The 24,116-nt window shown below is 32.8% G+C and overlaps 1 protein-coding gene across 1 annotated transcript in view; it reads left to right on the forward strand.

The window, feature by feature from the left end:
• The first annotated feature begins 10,229 nt into the window (after positions 1 to 10,229).
• LOC123653883 (adenylyl cyclase-associated protein 1) overlaps positions 10,230 to 24,116 on the forward strand; it is a 28,794-nt gene continuing 14,907 nt past the window's right edge. Inside the window, exons 1-7 of the mRNA XM_045589863.1 lie at positions 10,230 to 10,235; positions 10,367 to 10,571; positions 13,222 to 13,395; positions 14,377 to 14,618; positions 20,389 to 20,474; positions 20,688 to 21,074; positions 22,715 to 22,878. Of these exons, the coding sequence (XP_045445819.1) occupies positions 10,230 to 10,235; positions 10,367 to 10,571; positions 13,222 to 13,395; positions 14,377 to 14,618; positions 20,389 to 20,474; positions 20,688 to 21,074; positions 22,715 to 22,878 (1,264 nt within the window). The remainder of the gene's footprint in view (positions 10,236 to 10,366; positions 10,572 to 13,221; positions 13,396 to 14,376; positions 14,619 to 20,388; positions 20,475 to 20,687; positions 21,075 to 22,714; positions 22,879 to 24,116) is intronic.

Below are 24,116 nucleotides of genomic sequence, written 5' to 3' on the forward strand. Positions count from 1 at the left end.
CCGATAAGAGTCAATATGACGTAGATACAAAACTTTTGAGAGTTTATTGTAGGTACGTGTGATGCTTTAAGTCATATCAATAATTGACTCATTACTGTATTAGAACAGAGGCGATTAAATCACAGTGTTGGTCTTTGCCAGTAAAGTTTCTAAAGAACGAATGACCGGCATAACAGCCGGTTGGTCTGAATCACAGTAGCATCCGTTCACGGACTGGAGTCAGTCTCAGTGTTGAACGGCGTACGCGCACGCCTACACGTACTCGTACTTTTGTTTTTTTATCAGTGCGTGAAAAAGTGATGTGTTTAATGGTGTTGTAGTTGCATTTACTTGCGGCTTCCCAAACATACATATTACTGTAAGTACGTTGCATTGTTTTATCGTACAATGTAAATCATTTCCTTCTATAATATTACTTAATTTCTATTTATAAAATCAGTATGTGTACGTGAAAAAACTTTGTATCTTAAATATTACTATTGATGTTGTGAGTTTGTGATACCCAAGTGTGGGGTTCCGATGATTTTATTTTAAATATTTTATTTAACTAAAGTGCTGGGCATCATTTTTATTTAGAGATAGAGCTACGAATATCATGTTATTTATGTGCTTTGAGCGTGAAGATGCGAATACGAATAATGATATATTTTTGGTTTCTAGAACGGGATTCTCGTGAATAATCTCCAAACTATTTTTCGTTTAGTATACCTGATATCTCAATGCTTATTCGATATATGTATGTATCTATTTCGGAATATATTTTCCTTCTTTCAAACATCTGCCTGATATATTTTGTACACAGATTGAAATCACGAAAATGTTTCGAAAATTATCATAGAACTTACTATAATATGATTTATTAGTTATGCAGCAGGTTTAGAGAAATTATTCAAATTAATTCTGATTTCAAGCATCTCATTAAGGAGCTTAACGACGCATCGTTAAGATTGATTAAATTTTAGAAATTCAATAGCTTTCATCTATTAATGGAAATTTTAAAACACATCGATTCGTCTCTAAAATCTATATCGATATAGCAGCAGTAGCAATTTATATATGTACGTCCAAAAATGAAGTTAATATTACATTTTATCCTATGGGTACATTGTAGAAAGACAAATACTTATAGTAAAATTTAAAATTTGACAGTTAATATTAATAGCCCAAGAGCCCACGACGACCGACCGATGGCGGGATAACCACCCAACTGCTGGCTTTGAAATATACAGGCCGAAGACGGGCAGCAGCGTCTTCGTGCGACAAAGCCAGCGTCGCGACTATAGACAAAACATATGAGTTCACGCCATTTTTGCGCGAATATGTGGAGGCCTATGTATAGCAATGGACTACGATAGGCTGAAGTGAAGTGTGAAGTGATATTGAAATGAAAAAAAAACCATAAACTTAAATATAAAGACATTATTTTGCCTGATGATTATATAGAAAATGGTTGTCACCGGGATGTGAATATCAATGATGAAAGGGGACTGTCCATTTTCGGCCCAGCGTGAACAGAATTTATACAAAAAAACAAATATACCAAAAATTTTCATATATTACATCATGATTATTCGTGATTTTCAGTTGTATCAATATAAACTGATAAAAAGTTTGTTTAATAAGTATTTTAATTCATTAATTATATACGTCTAGTTTATTTCCGGTTGGTGATTTGATTATACCACGTTGCCAGTCTTAAACAAACAATTATTATTAACGAACAATCGATTTTAAAATATTTTTAAATCAATTATTTGTTAAAATCGATTAAAAGTATTGTTAAATCGAATTATGTAATAAGAAAAAGTCTATAAAAGTGTATTTAGTAAAAAAAAAATTAACTTTGATGAAAAATAAACTATTTTAGAAACATTGTTATTGACTACATAAAAAGCAAGCAATTAATTATATTAAATTCGATTATCGATTTAATCGATTTATTTTGTTTGTTGAAAATATTATTTGTTATGGCAACCCTAAACTACAGACTTTTGCGTCATACATTCATTTGACTTCCATATTCTTTCATAGTGATATAGCAGCCTACTGAAAGGTTTTCTGTCAACCGAGAATTCATCACTAATGCGACGTAAAATACACAGTAGGCATATTTATAAGTAGGAAAATATATTTTGTATTTATTTTATATGTAAACAATAAAGGTCAGGCAGAGAAGCCATAAAAAAATATTATTGCAACTGCATGGTTGGTCGACGGACAGTAGGTTGTTGTGCCCATATCATGACAATTATTTGGTTTTTGGGCTGGAAATGGTTTCAAGATTTTATAAATGTACCTGCCTAGTTTTTAGATAACATTCTGTTAACGTACGAATCCGATTAGTAGAACAAAAATAACAAAAACAATGATTTTTTATTACAGAAACCTTCTTGTAATTATCCACAAAAAAACAAAAAAGAAACACCTGGACACAAAACTATATAATTTTTCTAATTCCTACTTGTTAGTACTACTAAATTAATATATAATTATTATTCTCAGTGACTGTCCACTCGGGGCCGAAACCCCCATACAAAGTGGACAGTCCCCTTTATAAAAACCATTATCTAATTATTTTTTACATGTAATAATGTGTAATATTTTTTACTTTATATAACATGTCTATGAACGTAAAAAAATTTTAATTGAATATCTCCAAAGATTGCAATCAACTAAGCATTCGTGCTCTAATCTACAGTAAAATTTCAATGTGTCTGGTAAGATGTAAAAACCATTAAATTGTCCGGCTATTGAGGTAACATTTCTTAATAGGTCCCCGAGTAACATGTATAAAATTTAGCTTTTATACTATACTGAAAGGATAATTATAATTTATTAAACTTTAGAGGTGTCCGACAGGAGGTAGCAACTGTCATAAGGCAATGGATGAAGAGATTTCTAAAGTTATCCCGAAGAAAATGTAAAAAAAAATTGAGCTTTATACTTAAACGAATTTAAGGTACTATTTTATACACCTTTAATATCTGTTACCTGCCTAAGTAACCACAACTCAAACTCTAATATAGTCGCTGGTCGTTATTACCTATATAGGGGACATGCACAGAAAAACTTTCAGCTTTTATAAAATAACGTAGGTCTAGCCATCGTGGGCTCTTGCTCTATAAATGATGATGAGGGAAAAATATAGGATAAGAGGACCTACTAACGATTTGACATTTACTGGCTGACTGGATGTTACAGTGCGATAATAATGATCTATGATTGGTCATAATTTATGTATTTTAGATTAATTTTATTACTCGTTATTCAATTATAATTTTAAAATGTTGATTTTCACTCATAAATTTTTAGTCAAGGAAAGTCTAGACTTTCACATAGTTCCTTATATTGCCTCGGATAACTTATCCGGAATAAGTACGGACTGCTACTTGTTACTGTAAAACTGTAATACATTTGTCTATTATGACCCTTAATTATAAATGTAATATTTTTAACAAATTTAATCTAAATTTAAACCTGTTTATGTGGATGGTGATTTAATGTTGAAGCAGTAGACATAATAATAACATCTGGGTCATAACAAGAATCAAAATTCAATACATTTGGTAAATTAAAGTCGACTTTTACAGACTGAAAATCCATTTGACAGAAAATCCGTCGTTAAAAATGTACGGGTCTAGGCGCTTAGTTGAAGGTTAAGAGGCAAGTTTAGTGGAGCAAGTTGAATACATTTTCATATCAAGCGAGAAGTGTATGTGGGTATTTTTTACATACATATATCGTCTTCGTAATGTGGGAAAAATTGATACTAGGCAAAATATATTTGCATCTAGTTTAGAATTTATTTCTTAGCGTATCTACAACGCTATGTGATTTGACTAATAGATTTTTTAAAATAATTGTTGACTTTTAAAGTATCTAATTGCATTGGAAACTTTATTGCATTGTGAAATTTAAAAAAACAGCAACAATAATTACTTACATTGTAATAAATATAATAAAATTAAAATAACTAAATAACCTAACTAGCTATGTCAATGCCTCCATGGGTGTGTGTATAGGTCAAGCATGACATACTTGGCTTTGCAGTCCACCCAATAGTATTGTTGCAATACCTATTACGACTGTTTGGTATCTAACATGTGTCACGCAAGCGTGAGCAACAGATGTTACTTGGCTAAAGTAATGCTTAAATACGTTGGTAAAAAACATGCTGTCTGCTGTCACTATACTGTATAATATGTATATATTATAAACTAGCTGACTCGGCAAACGTTATCTTGCCGCTAAACCCTATTTAAAAATAGGGGTTGGTGGTAGAAGGGTGAAAATTGAGGGTTATTTTCAACGCCAAACCATAAAAAGTAAAAAATGTATTTAAAGTGCACACGGCAGCAGCAGTCTGAGAATCAAACAACATCTATTTTTCATCCCCCTAAATGTCTTAACATTTAGGGGGACTTCCACTTAAAATGTTTGAATTAAAAGGGCTCAACAATGATCTTTAAAGACAGAACAGTTTTGTGTTTCTTTTGATTATAGGACGGGGTGGTACTTTAACTTGATTGTCTTAGGTTAATGTCAGCTAATCAGAAACCACCATTATAATTTCAAAATTTATTATTATAATTAGTATATTAATTATTTCCATCTCAGGATTGTTTTAATTGAATTAATTACCTTAGGAATTTGATTAATAGCGAAATATAATATGTTTATTAATTGGGTTCTTATTTTGATTGTTTTTGGTCCGGACACACAATACACAATAATAAACGTCCAGATCACGACAAACATCTATATAGCCGATACCAATGTTCGTCATTGTTAGTGTCGGTCCCGGTTGTTATGATGTAAACCTCATAGCGATCGTTACTCATAGTAAGGGAATATATCCGCCAACCCGCATTGGAGCAGCGTGGTGGATTAAGTTCTGATCCTTAATTCTCCTACATGGGGAAAGAGGCCTATGCCCAGTACTGGGATATTACAGGCTGAAGTGATGTTCGTCATGTGTGGGGATCGAATCCGCGACCGCAAGGACAACAGCCAGTTCTGTGACTGCTGCGCCAACGTGAAGCCCAAATGGAAAATCTACAGTATCTTTATGCACCTCTGTTGGAATGTATATTATCATTTATCGATCACTAAAATACTGACATGATTGTATATAAATACATACATGAACGTATATGTAACACTAGCGACGTCTGTCCGTCCATATTTTTTTACACAATAAATAATCAACATCATTTCAGCTTATCACAGTCTACTGCTGGACATAGGCCTCCACAAGTTCGCGCCAAAAAAGGCGTGAACTCGTGTGTTTCGCTCTAATTATCAACATATAAAATAATAAAACCTCCGAAAGACGCTGCATCTTATAGTATAAGTGTAATTCCGATCGGTTCAGTAGTTTTCGCAGTATAACCGAACAAAAAAACGATTAATGATTAGATATAGGTCTTAAAAGTACTTCATTTACTTAAATTGAACAAATTGTTAAAATTCAATATACAGATTAATTAATTTAATATAATATATAATTATAATATATAAATATAATATAATAATAAATAATAATATAGAAATATAATAAATAAGTTAAAATAATATAATAATTTAAAATAGAGAAACATTCATTGTTTCATTATAATGAGCAAAAATAAGGTTAATATTACATAGTTTGCAAGATAAATGTGTCATTAAACCACCGCGACGACTAATAACTCATAGATAACGAGCTATATTTATACAAAATGATATTTAACTTGTTGAAATAAAAGATTAATGTCCTATACTTTTTCATTAAAACTATATTTAGATTCCAATATGTTAATAATATGAGAAAACTAAAACTTTTTTTAAATTCGTGTACTTACATTGGATATAAAGAAAGACACTTAGACTCAGTATTGAGACTTATAGGCTTTTGTAGGCATTATTCAATCAATAAATCGTTAATTATCAAACTCTACATTTTGTTTAAGTAACTTCAAACCATTCGTTGAAGTTTATTTAGAAGTGAATCAAACTCTAAGGACTTCTAATAAAGTCGTTCTGATAGACTATCAGTAACTTGTGTGCGAAATAAACATGAATAGAAACAAAGGCAATCGAGTATAACAGTTTTAATTTGATACAATATTGGCACACACAATTTATAGCTATAAACTATTTTTTTAATATTGTATTACAGATTGAATTGATACTACCGTAGTTTGTGGTTTGTAATTGTTTCAATGTGGTCTGTATTAGACATTGTGCAAACTTGAGACAGTTGATCTGTTACGAGGTAATTATTGACCTTATAATATGTACATAGGTACTTCTCGTCAAATTATTCTAACGCTTTTTATTCTACCTGACCTAACGTAGAGCATAGTAGCATGCATAGTGACCGTAGAAGTTTAAAAAATTAAATTGTTCTAATTCGTGAATGTGTATAGGGTAAGTAGTAGCAGTTGTCATACTAATCTTCTATAATATAAAAATGAGTCGCTGAATGTGTTGTTATGCGCAAAACTCGAGAACGGTTGGACCGATTTCGCTAATTCTTTTTTTAAAATATTCCTTGAAGTACGAGGATGGTTCTTACGGAGAGAAAAATTCTAAAAAAAAAAAATTAAAATTTCCTGAAAAAGTCTAAAAACAACACTTTTCTATACTCCCATACAAAAGATTTGTGATAATACTTAAAAGTCAATTTGAACTTTAATACTATACGATAAAGTTTGTGTTAGGCGATACGAAGTTCGCCGGGTCAGCTAGTATTTACTAAAATTGAATTTTAACGTATGATACTGACGAAGACGGTGGCCTTGGTTTTAATTGTTGTAATAATGGTGGCATTAGTTTTAATAACATATCGCATAACGAATGTTTTTAATTTATTACTTTTTAAGTTTATATATTAATTATTTTTGTGTTATATTATTCTATAATATTTTATTTTTCTATTGTTAAAATAAATCTAGTGTTTTTCCCATATGTATATATGAGACAGCTTCTATTAGCACGTAGTAGCTGTAAAAATGCAATAAACATTTAATCCTGAGATATAGTATACATAATATAAAGACATAAAATATGTAGTAAAATCTGTAATCCCGGCAAGTAATCTCCGCTCGTATCCAGCCAGTTTACCAACAACTCCTAATACGTCTTCCCGTAGCCGCTTTTCTTATTTTAATCCGTACTTGCAAATGACTTTAAATATCTTCAAAACTAGCGGTCTGCAGACGTATATAGCCTACTTGCGTCGTTAATGGCGCGTTTAAAGTCAGGCTGTTTGGTTGTATTTTGTTTATAAGAAAGATTTATATGTGTATTTTATTTGGTTCTATTTACGTGTTTTTGTTGTTTGTTTTAGACTTCCTTTTTATGTGATAATACTCATTTTTATTCATTATATATCCTTATTTAAACTTTGTGACAGATTTTACGCAGATTATGTTGACTACTTATAAGTTTATAAATTAAATGTTAGTACGTCTGTCATTTTTTAAGTAACGTTCACTATATAAAAGCGAATCGTCTGGACGTATTACTCTTCGAATGTGCTAATATTAATTACTGTAATTATATATACCGTGTTCAATATTTATTTATTTATTTAATATTTGGGAAACAAACAGATATACATAATAAAAAATATTAACATGAATAAATTTTTCAAAATCCAGCAAAGTTTCCACCAATTATTATTTTATAAAAGCACTCCAAAGTAATGATAAGCTATAATAAATTAATCAACATCAAAAACTCAAAAAAAAAAAACGCACAAATCATCGATATAAAATTCATTCCAAATTAAACTGTTTTAATGAAATTCGATAACTGCTTTTTATATTCAGCCAAAGATAAATGAAATAAATCAAAATTCTCAAAATGCTCATTGTATTCACGATAAGCTTTGATCAAAAAAAATATAAGTATGTAAGTAATGAGATTGTATCATCTAAAAGTAGAGATTTCAATGAACAAAAAACCTACCGAATTTTAAAAAGCTGTTATTTTGACGTGAGAATTTCAGATTGAAAATTAGGGTGATATTTCGACATTTAGGTCAAAATAAAGTGAAAAAATAGATATTTTAAAACAAAAAAAAAAAAAACTACAGTGTATACATAAGTTTTCAACAAATTTCGTAAAAAAAAAATTGTAAGAAAAAAATAAAACACCAAAAATTCGGAATTTTTAGATGAATTTTGAGGTTATGTGAAAAAAATGTAAATCCAAAAGTTGTAGATCTTTTAGTAAAAACGTAGTAGTAAAGTAGGTAGTAACCTACAACTTTGCTATATAACTTTTTTCCATAAGACGTAAGTACGAAGAAGACGAAGTAGTTTAGCTGGAAATCGAGATAAACAGTTTTTTACCCTTAAACCCCCTCCCTACCACTTCCTGACCTCAGATCGCCCGTAATTTTTTCCTTTCATTTTCGTTGTATTCTGTTCCTTTTACAATAGGTTTCATTGTACTATATATTTTTTTGAAATTATCGGCACTGGTCTATTAGGTTTTTTTTTTTAGGGAATAAGGAAATATTGGTTTATTTTTATTACGAAACCAAAAAATCTTTGTATTTCATGTTTACTACAGACTGATATGGAACCTACACGAATACTTTTCCAAAAATCTCAGGTGGATATCATTTCACGCTGATTACACAATTACGTAATGATGGTTAGTCATTTTTAAGTGGCCTTGGGCGTTCAATGGCACGAAAATAAACGCGAGGAATTAAACACATTTTCCGTTTTAAATGACGAGAACTTTTATCTATAATATATAATATATAATATTCATTAAAAGTTTGTTTAAGCACATTAAACTAGTTTAGTATTTAAAAAAATTCAAACTCTTAGTCCTAAAATTTTGCGATTAACGAATCTGGCTTAAAGACTTTTTTTTGTACGTGGGGAAAATCCATCATTGATACCCTCCGGCGTGGGGGCGCCAGAGGATTATGTCAGACTCCTATTGACTAAAAAACCACCACGAGTGAACAGTTGTCCGCCTGGGTGGCGCGAGATGGGGTCGTGTTAGCATTCGCCACCTCGTCTCGGCCGTAGCCCCGGACGAAACCTCCGGGCCCCGGCACAATGGTGGGGATGGCCTCACTCACAACAAGGCCGCCCCTCAGACATGTGGGGTCATGTCGTCCGACCGGCCGAAGTCCCCCGACCGGCGACCCCACTATTGTGAGGGGGGGAGGAGGTGGGCAAACCGTCTCCATCTTGCCCCCGTATGTCTGCGCCGGTCAGTGGAGACGTCATTCTTCCTGGCCCGCTCTGGGGCCTCCTTCTGCGTCATTAGCTCTTCGCAGAAGGAGACCGCCGCCTGCCATGATCTCTCACTGTCGATTGCTTATAGACTTCCCTCAGACTTGGCAATACTAACAATAAACTATGTATACAGATATTCATAATGGTTAATAACATTGGCTCACAAAAAAAAATGCTCTGTATCTTTGACCAGACCCATCTAAGGTACCCCCTCCTCCCCTAAATTTGAGTAAATTCCAAAAAAACCGCCCAAAATGGCTAAAAAACGCAAATATATGCGTTTATGCAAATTTATTTGTTTTTGAACTAGCACAAGTATGTTTCTTATGTATTTCAATGCGCTGAACTCAAATCTGTAGTTAGTAGTAGTAGCGTCTGTGTAATAATAATACGTACTTCATATTGATCAAAGCAATATTTAATAACTTGAATAAATATCAAACATTCATAAATATATAATATAGTCTTGTAATTATTTCAAATTTTAAAAATCGAATATAAAACAATTTAATATATAGAATAGTTATTTATATTACAGAGTGCTTTGTTTCGGATACGTGCTAGGAACTTAAGGAAGTGTGTATGTATTCTGTTGTAGATAACTAAAGTAACGGAACACGAGCTAACGTCACTTCCAACGCGAACGTACGTTGGTGATTCATACATCTATTCATATTATTATTTTGCAAACTGTGTGTCGAATAGGAAAACAAGCTTATGTTTTTAGGATATACCAATTTGTTTTCGTTTTATACATAGTGTATTGTACTTTGGAATAAAGCTGGGTTGACATATTTGGGAAACGTTCGTAAATTTCAACATCTCATATTCGAAACTTAACGGTTCGTTATTAACCCTTAGCTTTAGTCAGATCTGAGATCTAAGGCCCTGTAATCTTGTGCGGTTATCTAATCTCAGTACGTCGTCGGGTGCTGCGAGTGACGGATGAGTAATGCCCTAACATATTCGTACCTAAAAATGGAAGTATGCATACACATGGGGTCAAAAATAACTCCGGAAATTTGGTTGTATTATTATTAATTTATTTAATAATGTTTTTTATTTATCATAAAATTAGTAGCGTTTTTTCTGATTTTGATGTTTGATGTGATGAGGATGAAAGTGATGGATCGGATCCAAAATATGTCCGTGATTCCGCAATATTTGCCTTTGAGAACGAAGAAATCAATGACACTGAGGAAGCGGAAGAACTGACCTGTTCCGAAGCAGATAACTTTAGAGCCAAAGATACTTACTCTCCGAGCTCCAACGATGAAGAAGAAGAAGAAGAAAAAAAGAACACAGTGCCAAAAATATTACGTGCACCAAATGTTAGGCTAAAGTTGATAATTTTTTGGAAGAGTTTAGTTTTTGTTTGTATATTTTTTTAATTTTACTTGATATCAAAAGATATTCTTGGCTTTTATTATTAAGTTCGTATAAGAAAGCGATATAAATAAAGACTGCAATGTTATTTTTTTTTTAATAAATAAGGGCTTCTAAAGTCGATACTGTTCAAATAATTATAAAAAAAAATGAGACAGAAGTGGATATTGTTAAAAAAATATTTATAGTAAAAAGTATAATAGAAAATGAAAACTCGGTAATTAAATAAGTTGCTTAGTAATAAATAAAACGAAATATTAAAAACAAAACTCCGATGGGGTCATTTTTACCCCAACTCCAAGTATGTTACAAAAAGCGACTCCAGCTAAGGATTAAAACAGATTTGAATGTAGGAACACCGGGCAATAGTGATTTCTCGTTCCCTGACAGACGTTGTTCTTGCGAACTGTCAAACTTGTGTAATTAATATAATCTTTACGTGTTCTGAATTTTGTTGCGCTAATTTTTCAATTTTTCGGACATTCCGTAAAGACTTATTATAAAACTCAAAAAAAAAAAACGAATTGGTACAACCGCTCTCGAATTCAGCACTTAAAAACACATTTAGCGATTATTTTTTTAGATAAACTTATAATTACTTACAAACAAATATAAATGTTTTACATGTCAGGTTCTTTATCCTCTTACTTTTTTCTCAGAGATTTCATCAATTTATAATAATAAAATTTATAACGATTAAATAAAATATAATAATTTTAATAAGCTAACTTTAATTTTATCGATTTACATAAACAAAAATGGCAGTCTTCGCGTACAGTTCGACAACTTTTTAAGTGCTTAAGCGTGCCATAAAATATTTATTATGTTAATCTATACTAAGGTTTCAAACTCATCAAACTTTTAGTACTGGTTTTTTTTTTTTTTTTTTTTTTTTTTTTTTTTTTTTTTTTTTTTTTATAGAAGAGGGGGCAAACGGACAGTTGGCTCACCTGATGGTAAGTGAAAACAACATCCACAAACACCCGCTACATCAAAGGATTAGCAGGCGCGTTGCCGGCCTTTCAAAAAGGAATATGCTCTTCTTTTGAAGGTCCCTAGGTCGTATTTGTTCGGAAATACCGTAGGTGGTAGCTGGTTCCAAAGAGGGGTCGTGCGTGGCAGAGGTTCGATTTAAAAAAAAATCCTTTATTCGGGAATAAAACGGTACAGTTAAAATGATACAGGCACAGTTGAAGCACAGTTAAATGAGTATACTGGTGATATATAATTTTTTGCATCGACTTCAAACCTGTTAGTAGGTAATACATATAAATAATAGTAGTTTATTGAAGGTAGTAAAGGTGGTTGCGACAGGACTTTTCAAATTAAATCTTTAAGTTATTATTTGCTTTTTAGTTTTTGAAAACAGTTTGAAAAAAAAACAAATTTAAAAAATAAAAACGTGTTTTTTATTATTTAAATTATATATATATAACTAACTGTGCCCGCGACTTCGTCCGCGTGAAATTTAACAAAAAAGTTATTATTCAGTTCGCAGAGTTATAAAATAAATAAATTTCTAAAATAAAAGTAGCCTAAGTTACTCCTTACTATATCAGCTATCTGCTAGTGAAAGTGCCGTCAAAATCGGTCCAGCTGTTTCAGAGATTTGCCGGAAAAAACAGACAGACACACAGATAAACAGACAAAATTTTGAAAAATGTAATTTTAGTATATGTACCGTGCATGCATCCATATGCATTTAGTAAAATGCGGTTATTTTAATATTACAAACATGCACTCCAATTTTATTTATTTGTATAGACTTGCTGACCCCCAAACGTTGTTTTGTCGTATATGTTATTAAGGTATGAAAAATAAATGTTGGCCGATTCTCAGACTTACCGTGCACAAAAAAAAAATTATAAAAATCGGTCCAGCCGTTTCGGAGGAGTATGGTAACTAACATTGTGACACAAGAATTTTATATATAAGAATATACTTATTTTTTCTAATTATTTATTAAAATAACAATGTTTTAACCTTAAAACAATAATTAGTAATTTCTCTAGATGTAAAATGATACGTTTCTACGTCATATACCCGTCATATCTGTTTATCGAAAAAAGTAAATAGTTGACGCGACCAGTAACTAATTTTAGTCGATTCACCAATTATGTTTATGAATGCATATGTTTATACATCTTGTTTGTTATGTAAATTTTACATTTCTATCCCTATCGCTAGTTAAATCTAGAAATGTTGGCCCTAAACTCGAATAAGATCAAGAATATGTGACAACATATTATATTTGGAACATTGCCAGTTCGAGTTGTTGGGTCGGCTTATTGTCGTATTTACGTGCAAATATAAATATTTAAACTATAACGTCTTTAATATTAATTTGTAAGTCAGTAATAATTATCAATCACATTATTAAGTAAAAATTGGTTGTCTCTTTCATTCGAAAAGAGTTATACTAAAAGGCGTATCAGTTAGCTTTGCTTTATCATCTTTAAGTACGAATGCTCGGCATTATCGCACCGTATCTGAAACTTAGTCATTTGATAGTGAATATCCGTTTACGCTACATATATTTCAGAGTGACTACAATTTAAATAAGACAAATAATTGTGTTTAAAAGTGCATTTATTATTGCTATTTGCAATGGAAAACGATAGTGCTAATAGAAATATGAAGCATTTGATAGAAATCTTTGAGGCTCGTAAAAAGTTGTCTGAAGAAGAGGAAGGTGCGGTCAATACTGTTGTTATTGAGGCTGATCAAGGGAAACAGAGAATGACTAATATTTTGCACGGTACGGGTTAAATATTGTTTTGTGTAGGTAGTTGTTAAATTATTTACTTTCTACGGTTCAATTACCTGTTTAGTCCTTGAATGTTACGTATTAATTAAACGCGAATTAATTTATAAAGGGAATCAATGCAAAGTGAAATTTCAACGTAGACTGTGCATTACGACGTTATCACATATCTATTACATAAAATATGAACTCTGGAATAATTAGAATTCCAAGTTTGCCTTTGTTATTTCAAATTTTAATTAATGTTCTCAAACGAAAACTAAACTTGTTTCTCATAAGTTAAAATTAATTTTTTAGTTTTTTTGTATTTTGTTTATGAAATCTAAATCAGATCGCTTATAAAGCTTTCTTTATAACAGTATATTATTTTTAATTCAAATGGAAACTTACTTATTCGGCTTATTATAGTTGCGTGAGTTATTATTGTGTGGAAGTTATGAATTCGTCAAACGTTGAGTAATACTACGATAACTAATTGTAGAAATTAAGAGTTATATACTACCGTCGTCGTTTATTGCACATCTGTCGTAGCTCTAGTTAATAAAATTGATCTAGTCTTACTTCTACCTGTTGGTTTTTAATTAGTAGTGAAGGTCATTCTTTTAAACAGGTGGCGTGGTAATCATGCATTTGTCCTTTTACCTTACTTTTTTTCTTGAATATATCATGTTTTAACGAATAACTCTAATATTACGGACTATATTAAATATATTAGGTATTAACAACTATAATATATACTCTGAAAGCTGACCCTGAAAACTTCGTATCGCGTGTGGTTTTTATTTTTAAAAATTTGTTATATGCAAACCTTTTTCAGACAATAAACAAAACGAAAAAAAGGCCTATTTTGATGCATGCGTTCGGAAGTTATGAGTGTATCAATTTCGGCGATTCGCCTTTATTTATAACTAACTATAGTCCATGTTTTCTAGTCAAAGTTTTACTTTTAGTTAATTCTGTAAATTTCTTTATCAGGTAGTGAAGTCGAGCATACAGCGGCAGTTCATAGTCCGGCTGCTGACCTCGAATCTCTGATAGAGCGTCTGGAGCGAGTGACTTCACGCTTGGAGCGCCTGCCAGTTTTGCGAGCTCACACGCCCACTCCGCCCTGCACTCCGGTACCATCTGCCGCTACTGACATAGCACCAGACTTTCAAACGGCAACAATTATAGAAACTGACAATATGAGCATCAATGGCTACCAGGATCTGATGCAGGTGAGACAGATTCAGTACTTTTAACAATATAAAGCAAATATGACGACTGCAGTCAAAGCAAAGCAAAACAAGTACATATAATATGTACTTTATAAATGATGGATGTATAAAAATAATACATTTAAATTGGTTAATTGAAAACAGCTATGTTTCGTTTTGTATTCTGCCAATCAGTTCGGGATTTAAGCTTTTTTTATATTGAAGTAATAATATTGGGCTTCAATTTCAATAAATGTTGTTTAGCTTAGTGTATGTTTTAGATGAAAAATCTACTTTTAGGAAGCAATCAGACATGAAAACAATACTATGTAGCGACAAACATTTACAAGAGCAGTTTAGTTTAACTTATTTTATATAGGACGATATTATCCTTCAGATGAAGTAACAAAGTTTCCGAATAAAGATTGGTATTATAATATAATATATAAGTAACGAAAGAACTTTTGTTAACAAACAGTATTTCTTTCTATTTGTAGTAAAGTTGTCAGTGCTACTTACGAAGTTATAACCGTGAATGAAAATAAATTTTAATAATATACAACTTTAGTTCACGACTTTCCGGGACTGGTCTACTCTTTCAGAAAAATAATAACTTTACTTTATATGTTCTTATTCTTTTTTGTAAGATATATTTTACGACATTTCCTTTTATTGTAAGATAATACAAGATTAGAAGAAAGGAAAACTACTGGTTATAAGTTATATACCTATAATAATAAAGAGTATTTTAACGCACACATTTCAACGTAGGTGTGTTTTATGATCATCGAGCAGCCAAATTCACACTTCGCTACGTATCGTTAAATATAAAACGACTAGACTGGAGTTAGAGAATAATATAAATGCAGTATAAAAAGAAATGTATACAGCTTGAAACTATAAAAAGTAATGGCTAACGTTGTAAAGGCCATGTGAGGAGAAATATCACACGCTGCGAGGCATGTTTTTACACGCTATAAGTATCTAATTAATCAGTTCCGTTAACAATGACCGCCCTTGTTTATTAAATTTGTTTTCTTTTACGATGTGTCCGACGCCACGCGACGCTCTGAAGCTTCTGTGGATTTTATTTTACATCGTATCTATACGCGGGGAGCGGTGTCATTCGCCTCAAATACCAATCCTTCGTATTACCCGACTTCCGAAAAGGTTTATATTGTGTTGTCGGATGTATCTCGTTTGTTTTTTATTACCTAATATATGTGAAATCACTGAGGGTATATATATAATTAAGACATCGTTAGATTCCTCTTGATAACCCAAACGTTCTTAGATAAGTGACGTTAAGATAGAGATGCCATAGTTTAAAGCTAAAAAAAATGGACACTGTAAAATGATAGTAGGTATATCATAAACATATTTTAGAAAAAATACAGTAAGTTTTTAATGGTTTAAAAAAAATGGAGTATTTTTTTATTGAGTTACTGAGCTGACCCGGCAAACGTTGTTTTGCCAATAAACTATCTACTATAAGTGTGCGAGGATTTAGTTATAATCGAAAGCGTTGTAGACAATGAAAGTATGCTTTATTTAGTGCACAGAAAAATTTAAATAATACGTATAGCAATCACTGCTACGATCGATACACAAATAAAACAAAAAAAAAAATGGCCGAAAACGGTATAGTGAGTAAGACAGGAGATCGGCTTCATTCCCATCCCTACTCCGTGATGTTTGCTAGATGAGAGGTGACAACGGTAGACATCTAGCGGGGATAACTGATCGATTGATAGTTAACGACCAGCAAAGGCAGGAGATCAAATTGAATTTAAAAAAAAACATAATCAAAGGAAATTATTAAAAATAATAAAAAATAAAAATTGCGATGGAAAAATAGGGGTTGATCGTAGAGAGGTGGAAAATTAAGAGTAATATAAAAAATATTCTAAATCATGAAAAAATAAAAATAAAAATCTTGCCATAAAAGTTATAATTAACAAATAAAATATAGCGGTTGATCGTAGAGGGTTGGAAATTTAGGGCTTTATGTATTTTTTAATGTTGTATCAAAAAAAATAAAAAACAAATAATTATTAAAATTATTATTTGTATTACAAATATAGCTCTCCTCTGTACAAACAGCTACATATATGAATATTATAAATGCGATAATTTGGGAATATGTTTGTTACTCTACGTTTGTAGCTGTTAATTCAGAATAGAACAAAGACCTTCGTTTATTTCGGTATTTCCACAAGTTCTGACTTTATGCGAGTGAAAACGTAACCCGACCATTGTTCTGTAAACAAGTTAAAAAATTGTAAGGGATATTTGTTTGTTAAATATATTACATTCTAAACAGAAAACATTATCCTACAAACAGGCTATTTAAAAATAAAAAGTTGTAAGGGATATAACCTTTGTTAAAGTATACAACTTTTTAACTTTTATGTTCCATATTCGGAGCATAAAATTGTGTCGATAAACGCTCGCGTTGTTGAAGGACGAAACACTTTTACCCTACTTTAAGTAACAGTAAGTAACATAACATAGCTTTTGAACCGCTTGTTAAATTATGTGTATAATAAAAGGTCCTTTCGCAGTTACTTTTATTTGGGTAAGCGTTATTTCATACTATAAATGAAATTATATTGCTGAAGCGATAAATCTCTTCCGTTATTGCGGAATCAAGTAATTAATATCTTATAAACAAATTGAGCGGTAATTTAATAAACTTCGTGGAACTTACCGAGTTTGAAGCCAGGCTTACATTCAGTCGACTATTATTCTGTCCCTGCTGAGAATTAAGGTAGCGTTTGATTGTACATGTGTATATGTATATAATTATATTGCTTAATTACTTCTGTCGTTGATCAGAGGTAAACTGATCTTTGAGTTCGGTGATTTTATTTGCAAAATTCGAAGAGATAATTTCGACATCTGTTTTTGCTCGATTTCAAAAGCATAGTTAATAAATAGAACAGTTTCAACACTGCCTTCCAGTTTAGCACATTAGTATAATGTATAGTATTGATTTTAACCAGCATACAGTTTTCATTGTTAATTTGCATCACTTGAATCATTTGTTAACTCTCCAGATTCATTATAAAACTTGCTGGTTTTATTAAGCTATATTTGATCGTCAAAGGTCTAGGTAAAGAAAGCATGAAAACGTTTTGGCTGCTAAGCATCTGTCCGAAACTATTGTGATATGAAATATGACGTGGTAGACCATTAATCATACGGCCGGTTATGATTAAATCAAGTTTAATAGTTTATGGAGAACTTTTACCAAATTAATATATTTCGTATCGGTTTCATTTTCACTTAAAAATTGAGAAAAATGATTTTCTTTTTAATTAAATAAAAGGTAATAATTATAGATAGATAGATAGATAGATACTCTTTATTGTACACAACAACAATCAACACAATAACATATCACAAATAAAAATAAAATAAAAATAAAACAGTGTACAAAGGCGGTCTTATCGCTAGAGTAGCGATCTCTTCCAGACAACCTTTGGGCATATAGGACACAGCGTAGTGAAAAAGCGGTAGGGGAAGTGTAAACAGAGAAGTGACAATTAGTGTCACCCAGAACAATATCAAACTATCGAGTATAAATACACATACATATACAGCACAATACATACATACATACATAGATACATACATACAAACATATATATATATATATACACAGACATACATACACATATATATACATACGCATAAAAATACTATACCTACATATAAACGAAATACATATAATATGAATAATAGCATAGAATACAAAATACAAGTGAAGCGATACTCCTACAATATGTTATGCAGAGATAAAAACAATTATGACGTACTAAGTGACAAATAGTGCGCCTTGAGGTATTTTTTAAAGCAAGACAGGGATTGGGCTTGTTTTATAGGAAGAGGTAGAGCGTTCCAAAGTTGAACAGCTTTAACTGAAAAAGAATTGGAGTAAAAAGAAGTAGTGTGAGCTGGGGTTTCGAGCATCAAAGTAGACTCAGATCTAAGGGTGCGTTCGTGTGTATTACAAAGATACTTGAAACGCTCCTTAAGGTACAGAGGTGTGTCAGAATGAAAAAGTATACAATATAGTAGCGAGAGTATGTGAGTATTCCTGCGAAAGCGAATCGGAAGCCACTTGAGACAACTGCGAAATTCGGAAACGTGGTCATATTTGCGAAGACCAAATATGAACCGTATGCAAAGATTTTGAAGGCGCTCAAGCTTATTTAATTGCTCCTCTTTAAGATCAGGATAGCAAGTGTCAGCATAGTCAAGAATTGGTAGAAGGAGTGACTGTGCTAATGTAATTTTGGTAGGCAAAGGGAGGAAATATTGCAGTCGTCGTAGTGATCCGATAGCTGCAAATAGTTTACGGCTCATCTCACTCAGCGGAGGTGCCCAAGAAAGATGTCTATCGAAGATAATTCCGAGGTTTTTGACTGTGTCGCTGTAACTGATTACGGCGTTGTTATAAACGACTGGTGGTATAAGTGACCAATCTATTCGACACACAAGCTTAGGACTACCGATAATAATGACTTGACATTTTGAGGGATTTATGTTTAATCCGTAGGAGTTACTCCATCTATATATGTTCTTCAAGTCATTATTTAAATTGCTTATTGACGTAGGTAAATCTGTCAACTTAGCGTGAGAATAAATTTGAAGATCATCGGCATACAAGTGGTAGAGAGAAGATATGCGGAGAGTTATTGAATTTATGAAGATCGAAAATAAGAGCGGAGACAACACGCCACCTTGCGGAACGCCAGCATTAACGTTGGACCAGTCTGAATATGAATCCTGGACACGAACGCGCTGCCGACGACCAAACAAGTAACTATGAAACCAATCAATTGCTGATGGAGATATGTTAAGTGAGCACAAAACAGCCAGCAGTAAATCAAAATCCACCGCGTTAAACGCATTGCTAAAGTCCAGCAAGGTCAACACGGTGAGATTCTGACCGTCCATTGCCCGCCTAATGTCGTCAGTGATTTTCACAAGGGCCGTTGCCGTACTATGACCTTTACGGAAACCGGACTGATAAGGATTTAGGAGATCATTGGAAGAGAGAAATAAAGTTAGCTGTTGATGGACAAGACGCTCTAAAACTTTGGACAGGAAAGGGAGAATGGCTATCGGGCGAAGATCGGAAAACGTAGAGGAATTAGGTTTTTTAGGTAGGGGAATGATTTGAGCGTCTTTCCAGCTAGTAGGAAATGTATTGGAACTTAGAGATTCGTTGAAAATATGGGTTATGACAGGAAGGACTGAGTCTATTATAGGAATGATCATATTACGGCTGATGTTATCGAAGCCCACTGCATTAGAACTAACAGCTAATATGCTCTTCTTAACATCACATTCAGACAACTGTGTGAAGGTAAAAGTTGACGAAGAGTCAGGAGTTTCAATGGCAGAGAGATGACTAAGGGTATCGGCTTTAGTCGCACTGTCTATAGTGACAGAAGAAGTAAAATGTTTATTGAGATTATTGAGATCAAAGGAATTTGAAGGCACGTATTGTTTGACTTTGCCAACTCCAAGTGTTTTTAGAAATTTCCAGATTTTTCCAGGATCTGCTTCCTCTGATATAGATGTGTGGATATGGCGTCGTTGTGCATCTCTACAAGCCTTGTTGCAACGATTTCGATGAGTTTTATACTTCTATGTAAATATATAATATAAATAATTATGTATTTTGCTAACGATCGATGATACTATTCGAATGATTCAAAACTGCAAAGTATACTCATTTGGCAATATGTAGATATATAATTAAAAAAAATGTTTCTAGGGTCCCCTGCAAACGTACTTGGCATTGTCGAAGCAGATCGGCGGTGACATCGCCACGCACGCTAACCTCGTCAACGATGCCTTCCAGTAAGTATTGTATTTAATTTTATGTATACTAAATCAATATTTAAATTATTTCATATATGCTAGACACATGGGGCAAAACACATGAGTTCGCGCCATTTTTGGCTTCAACTTATGGAGGCCTATGTCCAGTAGTGGACTGCGAAAGCTGAGTGATGATGATGATGATATAATGCTAAAAATAATTACTACAAATATGTGTTTTTTTTTCAATAGAGAGCAGTTCCGCTACATCCAATTGGCGACATCGCGATCGAAGCCATCTCAAGCGGAAGAGATGCAGCTTCTCGCGCCTACTAGTGAAAAGATCTCATCGATTCAACAATACCGCGAAAAGAATCGCGCCTCGCCGTTCTTCAACCACCTCTCCGCTATATCGGAGAGTATTCCCGCCCTCGGTTGGGTGGCCGTGTCTCCTACACCGGCGCCTTACGTGAAGGAGATGAACGACGCCGGCCAGTTTTACACGAACCGCGTGCTGAAGGAGTGGAAGGAGAAAGATAAGACCCACGTCGACTGGTGCCGCGCTTGGGTTCAGCTATTGTCCGACTTGCAAGCGTATGTGAAGCAGTTCCATACTACAGGATTGGTATGGTCTGGTAAGTATTTTTAAATCATACATTCATTCTGGTGTCGTTTTGGTTAGTTCTACCCGATCCTGAGTCATAGCGAGAATTTGTAAATTTTATATAAAAAAAAAATGAAACATTAATTAATACTAATTTAATTGTTAGCTAATAAGCTAACAATTAACGCATAATAATAATTATGCGAGAAACACGCAATGAACACATTTTATTACTTCGAGTAAGTTTTAATTTCTGCCATAATGGCACCTTGAAAGAAAAGTTGGAACAAAGGGCTTAAATTAACTCGAGAGTTTTGCGTTTATAGCTATGTTTCAATGTACCTATGCTTCATATGTTTTAAATGCGAGAACACGTGATACGTGACCTCACCCCTTCTTTTGTGGAGAAAACAAAATTACCATATATAATAATCGTAGTAAAAACCGAAGTGAAGGTCACCTTAGCGTTTAAGACTCCAGCTACCTGAAATAGCAAATGATGTAAGATATATAAGGTTCATTGTGTAAAAAGGGTAAACCTTTATCGGATTACTGTTGTGCACCTGTTCCTTGCTTTGGTTGTCTAAATATAGACGTAAAACACTTTGTAAGATGAAAGGTATTACGTATATGTATTGAAATCAAAATAACACTGTAGATGTAAATGTAGGTTATAATAAAACTTTGACACTAATTCGTAATAAAAACTTCATGGATTCACTCCAACCTGTGACAAATGGAGGGTTATGTCGGAAACATTATTAATTAATGTGTACTTAATTAAAAGTTGGTCGAGTATGAATATATTTCTGGATAGAAAAAATACTAAATAAATTTATTTTTATATATACTGAAAAAATAGCAAATCTGGTAAAAAAATGCATGATTTACCGTTATATTTGAGGACGAAAAACCAGAACTTTTTACTATTGTCGAATAAAATAAATAGAGAATCCGTGTTGACTATGTAAACCTGTTATTACTTTTGTATGTACGTCCTTACTTTTTTAAGAATAATATATTTTTGTAACATAATTTTGAAAAAACTCGCGGAAAATCAATAAATGGCAATACTTTAATGTTTTATAAGAATTTGTGTGGCCTACATTTAAATTGCTCCAGCGTTAATTGATCTTTAACTGCTCAAGATATACTTTACCAAAGAAATAATTATGAGTAAAAATTATATGAAGAGTCCTGACTTTGCGATTGAATTGATGACTAGACATTAATTAACATGGCTAATTAAACGCTTAAGTTTTTCACATATTTTGAATGGCCCTTTATAAAGTAAAATACGTAAATAATACGTAATACGTAAATACTTACGTTTAGTGAAGTATATGAATATAGATATCATGTCTTTTGACTTATTTGATTAGCGTTGATAATAATGTTTAAAATGCTTATTTTACTAGAGTGTTAATGTAAAATTGTTTGAAAATACATCAAATTTTGAATTGTTTGGTTATAAGTTTAATAATAACTATTATAAATATCCCCTTTTAACCCTTGTAAGTACGAAAAACGGGACAGTATGGGAATATTGATTAGGCTTATAATGGTTGAAGAGTAGAGAGTTTTGGACTAGCAGTACTACCTTCTTAAAATAGGAATTCTCTTTAGGTGGCTAAAGACATAGGAAAAGGTTTATTAGTACTATTTTAATTAATAGAGGAATCTCTTCATCAGGTAAGAGCGCGGGTGTGCCGCCCCCTCCACCCCCCGGTGGTCTTCCTCCCCCACCACCACTGCCCGAGGTAGACTTCGCGAGTATGCCAGCCGACGACCGCAGTGCACTCTTTGCAGAGATCAACAAGGGAGAGGCCATCACCAGCAGTAAGTTGTTTTGTTTTTTATACCAATAGGGAAATAAATAAACATAGGTAAGCGATACCGTTGTCTATTGATGCCAGCAACACAAGAGTAATCTTTTTTATCGCTGCATTGACAAAGAAGCGTACAATCCGCTTGATGGTAAGCGGATGCTGTAGCTTGCAATACCCCAAGTATTACAAGAACGTTACCGATCCTACCTTTCCTACTCCCGACTCGCCTCAGGTCTGGTCACTTTACCTTAGAAACACAACAATATTTGAGAGCAGTATTATTTATCTGTGATCTTCGGTAAGGTTTTCGTTATTTCCCCAGTCGGTCCAAAGTTTGAACAGAATATTTCCTTCTCAGCCGTAAATATATAATGTTTTTCATTTTATCCTTTCTTATTTTAATTAATAAATAAACAGGCGTTTTTCTTGATGTTAAGTGAACATCGCCGTCTCTTAATTTTTGTATTATCATAAGAACTACAAATATTTTACTGTTTACGAGGAAGGTAGGAAGTATTACATGGTATATCGTTGAGAATTAGACTTTCGATTATCTCTACCATAGTCAGGAAGTTGCCAAAGCAAGCCGTTATATCTGTTATCCGTACCTTGGTCTGACTAGTCATATTTGAGCTACAATCCTTTAAAATGCTTCAACTGCCTCTGCTGTAATAAAATGCTATGATCGATATTCAATCGACCTGATGGAAGTTTGCGTGCTGGACTGAAAATACTCGAGCTAAATGTAAAAGTGTAATGTAAATAATGCATCGCCGTATTGTAGCTAGGCTTTATGCTATTACTGACTATATAATATATATACTCAGATGCACAATTAACCATCCACCCATATAAAATGAGATATCTTTTCGTTATGTTTAGCTTACACTTTGGGTGCTAGGCGCAACTTCATAAATGGGTATACCTGCAATAAACAAAACAATCGCACATTCGTTTTGTTTAACTTTGTGGTTTTCATTCAACAATAATGAGTTTAGTCAAAATTTGACTGCTGGAGCAGCCAGGACTGTGGCACTTGCGGATACTCGATTTAGCTAGCATCGCCTTGTCTGAATGCTTGGATATCCAAAAACCACTATTCAATACGATAAGCCAGCTTTACAGACAGTCCAGTTCTTACACAAAAAAGTCAAGAAAAGATGACAGAAGATATACATCAAAAATAGATGAGCGTTATCGTTAGAGAGACCTTCGTTTATATATTCGAGTACCTTAAGAAGAAGATTA

The sequence above is a fragment of the Melitaea cinxia genome, chromosome 1 (genome assembly GCF_905220565.1).
Source record: "Melitaea cinxia chromosome 1, ilMelCinx1.1, whole genome shotgun sequence".
Lineage (NCBI taxonomy): Eukaryota > Metazoa > Arthropoda > Insecta > Lepidoptera > Nymphalidae > Melitaea > Melitaea cinxia.